The sequence below is a fragment of the Protobothrops mucrosquamatus genome, unplaced genomic scaffold, assembly GCF_001527695.2.
Source record: "Protobothrops mucrosquamatus isolate PMUCROS unplaced genomic scaffold, P.Mucros_1.0 scaffold131, whole genome shotgun sequence".
NCBI lineage: Eukaryota > Metazoa > Chordata > Lepidosauria > Squamata > Viperidae > Protobothrops > Protobothrops mucrosquamatus.
In genome coordinates this window covers 1,450,902-1,467,089 of record NW_015386498.1, presented here as the reverse complement: position 1 = coordinate 1,467,089, position 16,188 = coordinate 1,450,902, and the positions used below count along the sequence as shown (strand labels likewise).

Here is a 16,188-nt window from a genome sequence, read left to right as displayed (position 1 = left end):
TTAATATTGCAGTGGTCAAAGAAACAGATAGGCAGACAAAATGACAAAAAAAAGCTGGATTCTGGTAAAAGAACATACATGAAAAGTTTCACTTCTGAACTTGAACATTTGCAACATGTTAAAGACAAGGACTTGCAACTTAAAAATGCTGGTCATGTTTCAGGAAAAGGATAGACAGATAAAACCCATTTAGAACACAAACCCATTTACAACACACTGCAGAATGATTTCCAGAACTTGGGGCAGGAACCCAGCAGGCAAGACACCCCCTCCTCATCCCAAAGATAAAATACCTTGGCAAATACAGGAAGAACCGAATACAAACTAGTCTGACTCAGTGGCAGCCTGAGGCTAAATAAACAAACACTTAACACACACTAGCTATAAGGAATACAGAACTGGCTAACAGCAATTAGGATTAACAGGATTAGAATAGAAATACCAAAAGGTACACAACAATAAAATGATTAACACCAGATCCCTATTGGAACAAAAATTAACACCTTTTAGACAGAATTAAGAAGGAAATTAACTCAACAACAGACACTGACCAACAAATCAGAAAAGACAAATTTAAACTCACCAATCAGGAATGACAATTTTGGAAACCATGAAAGGGTATAAGAACTCAACTAAGGTATGTAGGAAGCACATGACAATAGTAATGGGGGACTTTAATTACCCTGACATCAACTGGGAGACAAACTCTGCACCAAGTGGAAGATCAAACAAATTCCTGACAAACCTTACAGAAACTTTGTTTCCCAAAAGTAGAGAAGTGAACTAGGGGATTAGCCATATTGGATCTAATTCTCACTAACAAAGACAAAATGATAGAAGGTGTTGAAGCCACAGGAACCTTGGCGGGGGAGTGATCATGCAATATTGGAATTCAACATTATGGAAGAACAAGCAATAGAACACAGTCAAACTAGAGTCTTGGACTTTAAGAGAGCTAATTTCAATAAACTTAGAGAGGGCTTGGGAAGGATTCCATAGATGAGAATCCTCCAGGGGAAAACAACTCAAGAAGCTTGGGAAATTTTGAAAAGTAAGATAATAAAAAAACAGTCTAGCACAATACCAACAAAGAAGAAAAATAACAGCTCTCAAAAGAAACCAGCATGGTTGCATAAATAACTCTCTGATAAATTGAAAGATAAAAAGGACAAGTATAAAAAGTGGAAAGAGGGGCACATAACTAAAGCAGAATATCAGCAACTAATCCGAGCCTGCAAAGATGAAGTGAGGAAAGCTAAGGCTCAAAATGAACTAAGGCTTGTGACCAAAGTCAAAAATAACAAAAAAGCTTCTTTCAACATGTAAAAAACAAGAAAAAAGTGAAGGAAATGATTGGTCCATTAGTGGGTGAAAGTGGCAAGAAGGTGAGAAGCAACAGGGAGAAAGCAGAACTATTTAATTCATTTTTTTTGCATCTGTCTTTACACAAAGGGGGAAAAAATAGTCCAACTTATCAAAAACAGTACCATAAAAAATAGATTAGAAACACAAGTTAAGATGGGCAAGAAAATGGTAAGTTAGCACCTGTCCAGCCTGGACGAGTTCAAATCACCAGGACCAGATAGATTATGCCCCTAGGTTCTCAAGGGACTGGCAAATGTGATCTCAGAACCACTGAACTATATTTTTCAAAGATCCTGGAGCACTGGGGAACTACCAGAGGACTGGATAAGAGCTGATGTAGTTCCCATCTTCAAAAAAAGAAAAAAGAAAAAAAATAGATCCAGGAACTACAGATCTATTAGCCTGACCTCAATACCTGGGATGATTCTGGAAAAGATAATCAAAGAAGAATCAGCGAACACCTACAGGCAAACAAAGTCATTACTAAAAGCCGACATGGGTTTGTCAAAAACGGATCATGCTAGAGCTAGACAAATCTTATTGCATTCTTTGACCAAGTGACAAAATTAGTGGACCAGAGGAATGCTGTGGATATAATTTACTTGGACTTCAGTAAGGCATTTGATAAAGTTGGTATAGGGTTTCCTGTTTGAGCAGGGGGTTGGACTAGATGACCTCCAAGATCCCTTCCAACTTTATTATATATTATTAAATGCAAGAGTGAAACCTTTCTAGCAGATGAACTTAAAACATTCCTCCTGCTAACTTTGGGCTGTTCTTAAGAGTACAGAGAGAGAAAGGGAGAAGAAAAACAAACAAACAAACAAACAAACACAATTTTTTTCTTCACTCTGTTTGTTGGCCAGACAAACAGAGTGAGGGTATTTCCTTTCAGTCGCTTAATTTAAGCAGAATTTCTAGCATAATTTTAAAATTATTTTTTCTTTGGATTTGAAACAGTTAACAGTCACATTTACCTCTCACACAGACTTTGACAAACATATATACACAGACAAGAGAACAGAAAAGGAAACAAGTCTTAGTTTTACACATCCTAGTCATTCCCACCATAAATCTCGGATAACTCAAATTAGGGAAGGCACAGATCTTAAACATACCACGTGGTTGCATAGAGAGAAGAGAGAGAGACAGAGAGAATCACTATTTCTTATTTTCCCTTTAAGTACCTTTATTTAGCCAAATTGGTTTCCCAGCAAAGCCCTAAGCAAAGTCTATTTTTTAACATATAGTTTCTCTACCTATCTCTTTCTTCATACCTGCCTGAACGGGTAGCTGATTCCCATCCCAGGCCTCAAGCAAGCTTTACACTGGGGAGCCTATCTCGACCCTCAAACTAGAACACCCCGTGATTCCCTTATATGCAGGGGTTCACTTTGGTTCTATCGGGTTTGGTGCACTAAAGCCTCCTAGTGAGACTTCCGCCTACCACCACAGTTTTGGGTCAAAAAGGGACCCATGGAGCACTCTGGATCCCTCACAGAGTACTGGGACATTCCTTTAGGGATCTACTACTATGGTTTAAGACCAAAAAATGAATCTGTTGAGGATGCTTCTGCTCCTCTGCAGAAGGTACGGGATGCTCTTACCGGCTTTACCTTCACTTTTCACCACCAGTGTTTGCAGACTTCAGATGTCTGGGACAACCTCTGCTTGCTTTCCAGAGGTAAGGGACAGTCCTAGCCCGGGGCTTAATTTCCTAACTTTGCTTTGCTTTGCTTTGCTTACAGGGCCTTATCAGCTAGTTGCCCAAATCCAATTCTTTCATTCACTCATTCCATTTCATTTTTACACAGCCTCTCCCTTTTCCCTAACAAAAGGTTCTGCGCTCTGATCAAATCCCCATGCTTTCCAGGATCTCCCACCTGAACAGATCCTTTCTGCAGCTAGGAAAGACCAGAAGGAGCAAAATCCAACTGTGATTGGGAAAAGGGTCTTCTCACTCACACACACAGAAATACACACATTTCTCTCACTCCCTTGGGCTTTAAAGTTAAAATTTAGAGGTACTCACCTTCACCTTCTTTCCAAAGCAGCCCTTGATCTCAAGCCCAAAAACTCCCTTTACTATCCTGGGCAGGGCCTGGGAAACCCATCTACAGACACAAGGAGTCTGCTGCCGGGCAAGATGCGGCTTACCAGTCTCAGTCCATTGGAGAGGTTAGCTTGGAGTCCCATCTGGGGTGCCAAATTGATGGATTAAAGTCTTCATCCTGGTTCATCTAAGGATGGCAACATGGCAACTGCTTTGGGAAGAAGGTTACAGTTAATTGAAGAGGCAGAAAGATGGTTCTTGCAGGACAGACCAGAGGAAAGAAGAGCTGAGCACATGGGTAGTAGGTTTTTATACCCTCTCTAGCCTTTTGTTTGGAATAGTTTCCTGTTCCTGTGGCATGAACTTTGAACTGAGTCTGAGTGCTTTTGTAGGCCTTGGTATCTGTTTAATCCTATTATGTGCCAAAAGTCATATCCTGCTTCCCTGGGGCTGGGCTAATGACTCTTAGAGTTTGGGTGAGGTATGCAGATTTTAAGTGTCTTTGTCTTCTTGAGTTTTCTGGCTCCAACTTTCTGATGGTTTTACATTTGCATTTGTATAAAGCTGGCTCCTGTTTGGGATAGAGAGATTTGGGGGCAGAGTTGGCTTCTGCTTTTAAAAATCCTTTTGAGGAAAAATATATAATAATAATAATATTTTATTTTGCGGTCACAGACCAAAATGCAAGTACAACAAAAAAAGACACAAGAAAAATATAATCACAAACAATTAAACACCAGAAGCCTTGGCTAAAGGGAATTACAACGTTCTCCTCTACGGAAAAATATATTTTTCTACCCTTTCAATATTTCCTTCTCTGAGGCTCTGACATCCGACAAGTGTGTGCTAGCTAGTCTACTTAGATAATTTTGATTTATATGCTTATGATGGGCTGGGAGTCTAGTTTAAGAAAGATTTTCCATGTCTGTATTCAGAAAATGGTTACTTTAAGAATAACTTTTTTCCAAAGATAATCCTTCATGCAGTTAGAACAGTAAATTTCATAGAAACTTTCTTCTTAAAGTGAATTTAATTGTATGGTCAGATCCTGGGCATTCTTAGTTAGAATACAAGCCACTAGTTTCAATGAATCTTACGGCTATTTTACAGAGTTTCTAAATAGGTGTGTAAATTTCCCTCCTCATTATTTTTATAAATATATCAAGATGGGAAACACACACATTCCTCCTATTTTCCATACCACAACAACACTATGAGATGAGTTGGGGAGAGAGGGAGAGAGAGAGAGAGAGAGAGAGAGAGACAGACAGACAGACAGGCTGGCCCAGAGACACCCAGCTGGCTTTTATGCCTAATTTTTAATATTTAATATTAAGGCAATTATAAAGTTTAATAAGGTTAGTTGGTATATTTTGATACAGGAGATTTACATGAATAGTATAAATGAAATAGCACATAGAAGGTTATATCATTCAGATGTGAAGCCCAGGGTTTCCAAAATGTAGACATCTTTTTACACATAGGGGAATCTCTTCCTTCTTAGTAATCTGTTGTACTGAGCATTTTTCCATTGCATTGTACTTTTTTAAGTGGAAAGAAGAGTTGGATGTATCTGCCATAAGTGCTACTCTATGGGAAGAGTACTAGTGTCTGGTTCCATTTTGGTAATTTAATGATGGCAAGTTTCCTTAGTAAATGAAATTTTGAGTACTAGAATACTTATCTGATATCCAGACCTTGAACATAAAAGGCATTTTATACCAGCAATTGTTCATTTAATGAGCAATTGCTGAGTGCAGCCTGGTAAAGGGATTGGGCTATATGCACCATTATTGCGAGAAGTATTCCAGAATACCAGAAATAGGACGTAAGCTCTGATCAGGGAGACTGTGAGCACAATTACCTTCTTTTCAAATCCTTCTGTGACACTGCGGGAGGAAAAAGGACTTTGAAACATGAAAGGATAGAGCATGCTTTCAACCTCAAAAGCTAGGAGGAAGGGGCTCTGAAATTTGCTCAGTATTCCCAATTCACCATTAGCCTGTTTTTTCCTTTAGCCTCAAGGCATTCTCCGCTTTTTGAAAAGATGTTAAGAATTTCAGTCACAATAGAGAGCCTAGTTTTGAACATGTTTCACTCGGTCCATTGAGGTCTAGTCTTCAGCCTTTGTGTGAGGTGAATTGAGCTGAGCAGCTTGCTGGTTGGGGAGAGGTGAATGAGCAGTCTCTACGCAAGTCACCAATTCTGGCAAAGAAAAGATTACCTTTTGCTTAAAAAGAAGATGACAACGAAGGAGAAATGTACAATATTCATTCCGGTACAAACCTGCCGGTGGCAATCTGCAGAGCACAGCTCATGCTTATGTCAATACAGAGCACTTTGGTTTAGAACAACTCGTGTTAAGTTTGTGTTATAATTGAAGATGCTGTTGACCTTGCTTGAACACCATTAGTATAACCGTTTATTTAGCATAAACTGAAATAATAAACCCTCCTTCTCTTAGCCGATTGTGATAGGGTGACATTAGTTTGATTTAGTGATTAGCTGCCTGACCCTTTGGCTTGAGAGAGCTGCTTGAATAGGGAGAGTTCACTACCAAGCACACCAGAAGAATACCAATGAGCTTGTTAAATTTAGCATGGCACCAACCAATTTTAATTCCTCTGATGGGAGAAGCACACCCTCTGTGAGAGAAGGAGGGAGGGAGGGAGAGAGAGAGGGGGGGGGGGAAAACTAGAGGCAGAAAGTGAGAGAGCTACGAAAGCACTAGCTAGAAAATTTCAGTGAAGAGAAGAGCTTCCAGAAAGCAAAGAAAGAGACTTTCAATTGAGTTGTAAGTACCTTGCCTAACTTTAATATTTTGGGTGTCCTACAAGAATCACAACTAATAGATTCTCCTTAATTGCTTGCAACATAATAACATCAATAAAGACAAATGCAGTTTAAAATTTAATACTTTTCTCTTTCAACTAAACATATGAAGATCCTTTTTAAATTTAAAAAAAAACTGTATTTCATTTGTCTTTTGTATTGTTATAGCCACTGTAAAAAAAGAGAAAAGTTCACTGAACTAAGTTTAACATATGGACATACCCATTATTTGTATGCATGTGTTTTTCTATATTTCAAAGTGAGCTGATCAACATGAATATTTATAATCATATGTTTTGATGGGCAAAGACTTTTGGCGATAAATATAGCTAAATAAATTCTATCTTTGGTTCTGTTTATATCATTGCATACAATCAAGACATATACTGGAAAGACTGTGTCCTGGTATATTTTGTCATTAAAAGCATAGCTTGAAAAATGAGAAATGTTAATGCTCCAATATATCTGGAATCTACAGTTCTGATATGGAAGACTTGCCCTAGATTCAGAAATTAGGTTTGTAGAAAACACTTTGCACATGCTCAGTATATTCTTGTTTCAAGCCATTTGTATTGGAGGAAAAAGTGTCCCTTTCCAATATATGTTTTGTGCTATTTGGAATTAGAAACAGTTTTAAATGATTGAATGTTCTTCAGTTTAGTCCTTGCAAATAGAATGAACACATGGAATGTTGGAAATGCATTCTGTTTCTGGTGCTACAATAAAATTGAAGAAATGTATGAAACAGTTATGACTGAAACTAATGTGGCATTCAGTTGGCATTTGGTTTGCTATTTTTTCTCCCTTTGGTAGAGGGTAGCAAAACAGACACTTTCTGTTGGTAGCAGAAGATGCAGCACTTTAAACATAGACAAGCTGTAACAATTCTGGCTTTAAGATTCAATTAGCAGATGCTGTTGGAGAAGGAGCTTGTTTGCTTACATTTTTGCTATAGACCTCCACTTGTTGCCATGGTGGACTGTGTGTTTCTGTCAATAATTTGGCCTGGCACAGCTTGTCTGCAGAGACTCTTAAATTTTATTGAACAATTCAGCTGAAACAGAACAAGATTAGGCAGCTTTCACTGTTTGGCTCACTGAAGTGGTTTTACTGCAGTTATAAGAGCTGGTAGAATTATTACCCCAAAAGTTTTCCTTTCAGTGTAGAGAGTGCTATTTCAAACCACTTGGCTATTTGTATTCTGGAGTGCGTGCACTGTCAAGTTTTTCATCTGCCCCTTTGAAAAGAAGTTCTTGCAGTGCAGGACATAAAATGAACTCTTACTAAAGATTAACCCATCGGAATTTTTCATTAATACAAAAAAACCACAAAAGGGCAGGAAAAATGATTATTTTGGCCAGCAGTTTTCCATTTCTATGAAAGAAAGAGAGATGTGAATTTCTTCATGTTTTTGGAATCATCAAATACTCTGTTCCCTTCCCCTTTACCCCATTAGACTGTAGAAGCTTCAAGTTGTATAGCACCTCTGTAAAAAATCTTTTGGTTAAGTAATTGAGATCCAGTCACAATGAGGGACAACAGGAAGAAAAGAAGGTGAAACCTTTGAAAAATTTAGTGTATCTATAATAAATAAAATCAACCATCTCATGCAGTTTATTTTGAAATTAACTTCACGCCTACAGTTCTTAGTAAATGTTAGTTGTTTGGGTAGGATGATCAGTACAAAGTAATGGTTTACCTGAATATTATATTATGGGGTAAATTGAATAGGGATTAAACATAACTCCATAACCTTTCTAGCATTTATAAGTTAAACACAAGATCACTTAGCACAGTGTTTTAATCTAATTTTGCCTGATTATCTGAAACTTTCCGAATATTATAAAATTCTCCCCGTTTTTCTCCACCTCCAAAGGAAAATAGATCTTGCTTGTGAAAATTTGGGGAAAGCTGCAAGGATACATTATGAAAAAGTGGTTAAATTAGAGAATAGGGTTAATGACAGTCTGTTTTATTTCTAAGCATGTTAGATATTTCATTGTAATTTTATTATTCACCAAAAGGTTCTTGGATATATCAAATAAAGAAAAAAGTCTTAGATTTATTTGCCTTCATTTGTACTTTACAGGACCAGCTTTTCAATCCAAGAGAATTAATCTTGAAAATTAATGGCATTTGGCAAATGAAGAAATGCTTATTTTAATTAATGTAACATCAAAGCTTCAAATGTTTCAAAGTTTACATTAGGTATTCCAAATATATAACACATCTGAAATAATTTTAAACCTATTAAAACTTTTTAAAAAGTAAAAATCCCTCTGGTAGTTTTCCCCCCAAATTATAATGACACAAATTATATTCTTTCCAACTTTCAATAATGTTTTACTCATCTAATTGTTACATTGTTTCATTAATAGTGCCTAATTTTTTTTCTTAATGTGTTTTATAACTATTAAACAATAAGTAGACGTATTTATATTTTTGAATTTAATAGGTTGATCTTCCTTATTTACAATAAATAAATTGGACATAGGTAATTTCACACATTATATAGTAGTAACAGTATATGAAACTTATCTAAACATCTGTTTGTTATGGATATTCACTGATCTAGGGACTGTAGGCAACTGTAATTCCCAGATTTGATAGATTTTGTTTATAAATAATTTTGCTTATTTATATTTTAGATGAGTACCTAAAATGCTTCAAATGTATTTTCAGTTATATGATATGGAAACTGCCTTTCGTTAAAGACATTGCAGATATTTAAGAAGCATTTTAGAGAGGTTACTAGCATTTTTAAATGTCAGAATGAAAACAAGCCACCTGTATTACAGTAATTTTGTTTAAGTGTCTCAATGAGATGTGGTGCCACTGAAAGAGAAATAGAATATGGCAAGCAGTTTGCTTCTCTTAGCTGGGGAAAAATATGCCCCAATTTCTAATTGAGTTCTACTTGGAATCTTTCAGAACCATTTTGCTGTGAATTCTAGTGCCAATTTGTAAACTTTGTCAAGTGCATTCTCTTTTTTACTGTGCTTATAGAAAAAAAATATTGATTGTATTGGATCTACACACTTGCCAACCATGTTTTATGGTCTGTGTTGAGGTACATACTGAGATAACTTTTCAAGTAGTAAATTCTGACCTTGTGACTTTTCTGCCTCATGGTCTCATATGTTCAATGCATGTTTATTAGAAGTACTTCAATTTTTTTATTTAATACGTATATTTTTCCTTAATGGCAAGGAGCTTTCTCTTTCCAACAATCTCTCTTTTGGGATATGAAGGACCATGCTGGGAAGTATAAAGCACAGTGGGTAGCTAAGTTTGATATAGTTTCTGCTAGCAGGGGTCTTCTGTGATTTGTGACAAATTGTTTTTTTCCCCAAAACTTCTAAGCCCTCTTGTCCCAGAAATGTGGCGTGCGGGACCAGTCAGCATTTCTGTATGATTAATGGCCTCTGTGGTAAATTCATTAAGGAATGGGTTGAAGATGCTGTCCAGCACAAATCCAACTTGCATTTAATGGTTTAGTTTCTTTGCCCCTTCTTCTCATAAGTTTTGTTTAGAAAACTTCTTTCATAACCATACATGTACCTACTTCTTTAAAGACAGCATATATCATCCTAGAGGGCTGGGAAAACTTATAAAGAAAACTTTGATTGAATGCCATAGCTGGGCTAAAAGTTTCATTTGCTTCTCTCCCAATTTCTCTTTTCTTCCCTAGAGGATGAAAGTCCTGGACAAACCTATCACAGAGAGAGAAGAAACGCAATTACAATGCAGCCACAAAGTGGACAAGGCCTCAGTAAAATCAGTGAAGAACCTTCCACATCTAGTGAAGAAAGGGCTTCTTTAATCAAAAAGGAGATCCATGGATCTGTATCACACCTTCCTGAGCCTTCAGTACCTTATCGTGGGACAGTTTTTGCCATGGATCCCAGGAATGGTTATATGGACCCTTCTTATCGTAAGTACTTAAAACTTACAATATCTTCATTTTTTTAAAGACATATGAGAAACGTTTTACTAGCTCTTATTTTCCATTACATTTTCCATTACATTTAACATTGCTGCAAGAAAGTTCATATATAAAAGTTGATTATATAATTTATAATTTGGTTTTGAGAAATTGAAGGTGGTAGGGAGAGAAGGAGAGAGGAAGAAAGAATTTACAGTTAACAAAAGATGCATATTCCAAAATGCCTTCTGAATAAGATGGATTGAATCATTTTTTGCCACATTGTATCTTTGTGCTGCTCCGGCTCAATCCTAAAAACTGTACAAGAAATAAAAAAAAATTGTATTCTAACTTTCTTAGATTTAATAGCATGCAGAGGGTAGGACATGGTAGGAAGGATTAAAAGTTATATCTTTTTCTCTCACAAAAATTGAAAATAATTTTTTGACATGTTATTTTTTTATAGTGGTAGAAGTGTGCAGACAAGACATTGGCTTTGTTCCCAACTATAATGTAGTAAAAATGACAGAACACTATAATTGGCAACTTTGGAATTCTTGATCAGGCATAATATGCAGTTTAAAAAGTTAAGTGATCCCTGGGCACAGATGTTAGTGATTGTTATACAACTAACTTCCAATTACAAACAGATGAAAAAAAGAAATGCTTTAAATGTCTCCACACTCTTTGCCTATAAAAAATATGTTTCTACATCTTGAAGTTTTAGCCTGTATCTTTATGTAATAGATTTATCACCTTCTGTGATTTGTACTTTCCATTTAACATTTCATGCTCTCAAAACAGATGATAAACTAAGTCCCATGAAAAGCAGGTAGACTGGGGGTCATTCTTAATTGTTACTCCTTTGATATTCCTTCCCAAATTCATTCAGAATGTTAGAGTTTTGAGGCAAAAGGTTATTATCCAGGATAGCTAATTACTGCATTCCTCTTTTTCATTGTGGCTTTTATTCCTTCATCAGTTAGGCTAGTAATAAAGAAGAATGTTTACCTATCAGACTACTGACAAAGTGTGTCTTGCACAAAAGTGATTATTGAACAGTCTTTTTAAAAAACAAAATCAGATAATAAAAGATAAATGATAAGGATAGATAAGGAAGAGCATTAGTTTACACTGAAGTTCATGGAAAACATTTCAGTTCTGTGTTTGTATTAAATTGTAACTGGGATTTGAATGTATACTAGATTTTTAATACACTGGAGAAGACAGGTGCCCATTAGTAGCTTCCCCACTAAACTTTACTGAGTATCCTTATCTTTAAAAATGTATTGTTCTGAAAAACTATTAAAAAGCAAATGATCAGAATATCCTATGTGTTAATATTTATGGATAAATGTGATTTTGCTAGGTCATAATCAAAATCACAGTTTGCTGTATTTGTATTAAGATGAAAGCTAAATGGTTTCATAGCCTGAATCTGATTTATTCTCACTTGGGAATAAATATTATGAAATTAGATGGTGTAGAGGTGATAAATAATTCACTAAGATTAAGTTGCAACAAGTGTAGAATGTCTCCTCCCTCCAACTCTCAATAATTTTTGTGAAATGTTGTTATCAAATATTTCCTGCCGTATAGGTCTTTTTAGATCTTGCATCTAAAACAGTTGATGTCTAAATATTTTTTGTAGTAGTTTTCAATTAGAGATATTGTAGATTATTGTCTCTTGGATTATATAATGCACCACAAATGTTAAAATATGACCATTGTATTGGCAGTGGTTTTTTCACAACAGTGTATATTTTTATAACTGCAAATGAGATGTACAGTACATATATTTTAAAGCCTACTTTAAATATGGAAAAAAACTTTTATCTTTTGACATTGGTATGTCTTCTTTTAAGAATAGAGTAGAATAGAATAGAATAGAATTCTTTATTGGCAAAGTGTGATTGGACACACACAATGAATTTGTCTTCGGTGCATAAGCTCTCAGTTTACATACAAGAAACAAGTAATAATCATAATCATAATAAAATACAATTGTCATAAATAATAGATACAACACTCAGTGATAGTCATAGGATACTAAAGCAATCCATATAAATCATGAGATACAGCAACAGGTTATAGTCATAAGAATCTAAGGAAATAGGTAACAGGACAGATGAGGATAATAAGTAATACAGCCCTACTTAGGTGGTTTGATATCCCAGGGCATAAACAATGTTGTGTGAATTCATTGTTTAACAGAGTGATAGCATGGGGGAAAAAACTGTCTTTGTGTCTAGTTGTCTGGTTGCCCTATAGCAGTGATGGTGAACCTTTTAGAGACTGAATGCCCAAACTGCAATCAAAAACTCACTTATTTATCACAAAGTGCCAACACAGCAATTTAACCTGAATACTGAGGTTTTAGGGTTAGGCTTAGAGTTTATGTTAGGGTTAGGGTTTATGTTAGGGTTAGGATTAGGGTTTACATTAACATCTTTTGTCGTAAAAGAAAAACACAATAACAGAACTTTCAATGATACAAACAACGTTTTATTGAAAGTTAAAAGTTTGCATTTGGCATGCTTTTGAACAATTAATGTGATTTTGCTGTTGTATGCATGCTGATAATTTGTCTAACCTTGGCTCATACTTTGTAAGTTTGAGAGCAACACATGCAGCACTCAGGTCATATGTTAGTCTGTTTCTGGTGTCAGATTTGATATAATTCAAAGCTGAAAACAGCTGCTCACAAGCATAAGATGATCCAAACAAAATAAGGAAAGCAATCCCAAGTGCTTTCAATGACTTAAAATTATTTAACAGAGAATTCCACTCTTTAAAGATTTCATTTTCAGAACTAACTGTGCTGTCCTTTGTCATCCCTTCTATCATCTCAAGTGTTTCACGCAGGTCATAGAATGTGTAGCACACAATTCCCATACCCAGGAGCAGACCTTGATCATCCATACAAGCTCTCATTTTCCCAGTAGCAGGAGCCCAGGTTGGTTCCTATGGACAGCAGCCAACACAAAGTTCCCCCTGACAATCCCAATACAATGAATGCCATGTTTGTCCTGTCCTCTCATATAGCACACACATCAACTTCTTCCTCATTGATGTCACCTCCTGTACTGCTTCCCTCAGCCTGTGCTGTGCAGTGTAGAGTGCTGGCTGGTTGTATGAGTGGCTGGAATATAGGAACATAAGAGCCCACTGGATCAGGCCAATGGCCCATCTAGTCCAGCTCCTGTATCTCACAGTAGCCCACATTTATAATAAGGAGGTAGTAACCTGAGATGGACATTTCCTCCAGAAATTTGTCCATGTAGGCTAGATGCCATCACCACATCCTGTGGCAAGGAGTTCCACAGGTTAATTACATGCTGGGTAAGTGGATGTTCCTCTTTTATTGAGCAGGGGGAGAATAACTGGTTCTCCGTACCCCAGCAATGTCTTTTCTGGTGGCTATCTGCTGGTATAGTATAAAATAACATTTTTGTACTATGGTGATTCATTATAAATACATCTTTGACTAAAGAGCTGACTTCTATGGACTTTAAAGTTCCTGTGGGGGAAAAATATAAAGTTTTGTTGTATGGATATATACTGGATTATACATTTTTGTGCAATAGATGCTAAATCACAGAATCCATTTTATTTATCCTCATGTGTAGAAATATGCATGTTTGGGTAGTAAATTTGAGGCCAATATTTCCAAAAGTAAATTAGGATTTCATGACTTTATATCATAAAAATATAGATTTGAACTTTTACAGTGCAGTCAAAAAGACAAGTGTGATATACCCATCATTACTTTGGGAAGGATACCACTAAACACATAATTGAGATCATTTTAACCTTCCTGGATCTGACTGTGAGAACAATAAAAACACCAAAACTATTAGCCATTTCAGTGTTGCTAAGGATGGAAGAAGGTAAGTGCTACAGTACTTCCAACTCAAAATAATTGTAATAATCCTAAATGGAAAGATTAAAATGGTCTCGCAATCAAGAATTCTTCTCTTTTAAGCTGATCTGTTCAGAGGAATAATAAAGAAACACTTCCATTGCTCGAATTTCAACAAGAGAGCCACAAGGTGACAACATGAAAGGCAATTTGGGTTGTTGGTTAAGCACTAGGCTAGAAACAGGGAGATTGTGAGTTCTAGTCCCACTTTAGGCAAGAACTTTAAGTCAGTCACTCTGAACGACTTGAGGTCAATCACTCCCTCACAACCAAACTTCATCTCACAGGATTGTCATTGCTCTGGGGAAAATAGGTTGAGGAAAGAGTACTAGGCTTGAGTTATTTATAAAGGCAGGATAAACATGAATAAACATGAACCAAGATGTACCTCAGCAGAAGTGACGGGGGAGTGAGGCGATGGGAGCCAACCACATAAAATTATTAAACAGCACTATGAAGGCTACCACCAATGGCTTAATAAAATAACCAAACACCTTCATGGGATTAAAAACTGAGGGAACACTAGCATGAAAAAAGCTACGGTCCAAAGAATTTCCCCTCCCCTCCCCCACCTTCATTTAAAAGGTAGTTCTCATCCACTTCCGAAACTCTGGATATGGCAAAACTCGGCCACTCACCTCTGGGTGGGGTCTGGGCAACTTTCTGATTAAGTGTCGGCTTAGGAGGTGTGCAGATTGTGTTTTGGGGGGGAATGGTGGGGGTTTTGTGGGGTTACTTTAAAACGGGAACACCTGTCTTAGTTATTGTTAGCGGGAAAGGCTTTGCTCTGACATTTGGCAAAATGGTAAGTTCAAGGAGGCCATCGTATTCCATTCAGCCATGGGTTGGCGCTCCACTGCTGCTGATGCTTCCCCCCGCATGGAACACCCTGCCACCACTGCTTTCCCCCACCCCCACACGCAGTGCTCCACCACCACTGCTGCTTCCCCCTAGCACGGACCGCTCCGGTGCTGCTTTACCCTGTGGTGAAGGTGGAGTTTTGTAGGCAGCAGCAGGGTGTAGCCTAGGTGGGGCCCAGCAGTAGCAGCAAAGCTCATCCTCCCCACTCAAGAGGCCACCAGCAGCTCCTCGGCTCTGTCTGAGTTGAAGAAAGTAGAGGTGCAGCAGCAGGATTGATCTCAATAAGGCGGGCACACACAAGTGAGCAGCGCACCTGGCTCTTATTGTTTGAGAGCAATCCCGCTGCTGCACCTCCGCTTTCTTCAACTCGGATGGAGCAAAGGCACACAAGCCGCTGGCGGCCGCTTGAGTGGAGAGGTCGAGGAGGAGGAAAAGAGCAGTGAGGCTTTGTGCCAGCTGGCTGGCCAGGCAAGGAGTAGGTCAGGCGATAGTGGCTGGCTGGGGAGGGGGGATCATGGCCGCTTGGGGGGATCTGCCAATCCTCTTGGCAGCTTCCCCCACCTGGCCCATTTCCCCTGCTCCGTACAAGATTCTTGGCAGAAATCCCTCCTTCCTGCCCCCGATCAGACCCAAGCAGCACCTTCTTTCCAGCTCTGGCACGGTCCTCCGTCACTTCCTCTGCCACCATGTGCAGTCCTACAAATAAAATAAGTTTGTGCAACTAAATAAAAAGTTCAATCAATCAATTCCAACTTTGCGAGATCTTTTTTTTCCTGCGAGAAGTTGCAATTGATTGAACGTTTTTTTTTAGTCCCACAAATTTCTTTTGTTTCTGGGACTGCACACGACAGTGGAGGACAGGGAGCCGCAGCAGAGGGATGAAAGAGCCGCATGCCGCTCCAGTGCCATGGGTTGCCGACCCCTGGCCTAAAGTGAAAAGGTTTATAAAACCCAGCTTAAAAAGCCAGCTGCCCAGGGAGATTTTGATGCAGGTTGCTCAGATGGATGGGACTGAAGGCCTAGGACTGGGGCGACAACGCATGTGCCCACAGAGAGGGCTCAGAGTGCTGCCTCTGGCACGCATGCCATAGGTTCACCACTACTGCACTATAGCATTGTCTTGAGGGAAGAAATTGAAACAATATATGTCGAGGATGTGAGGGGGTCTGTAGATATTTTCACAACCCTCTTTCTGGCTTGTGCATTGTACAGGTCCTCAATGGAAGGCAG

General features: G+C 37.9%; 1 protein-coding gene across 1 annotated transcript in view; it reads left to right on the top strand.

The window, feature by feature from the left end:
• Positions 1-9,948: 9,948 nt before the first annotated feature.
• Positions 9,949-16,188, top strand: part of GLI3 (GLI family zinc finger 3) — a 223,385-nt gene continuing 217,145 nt past the window's right edge. The window contains exon 1 of the mRNA XM_015813067.1: positions 9,949-10,184. Coding sequence (XP_015668553.1) covers positions 9,995-10,184 — 190 coding nt within the window. The 5' untranslated portion in view covers positions 9,949-9,994. The remainder of the gene's footprint in view (positions 10,185-16,188) is intronic.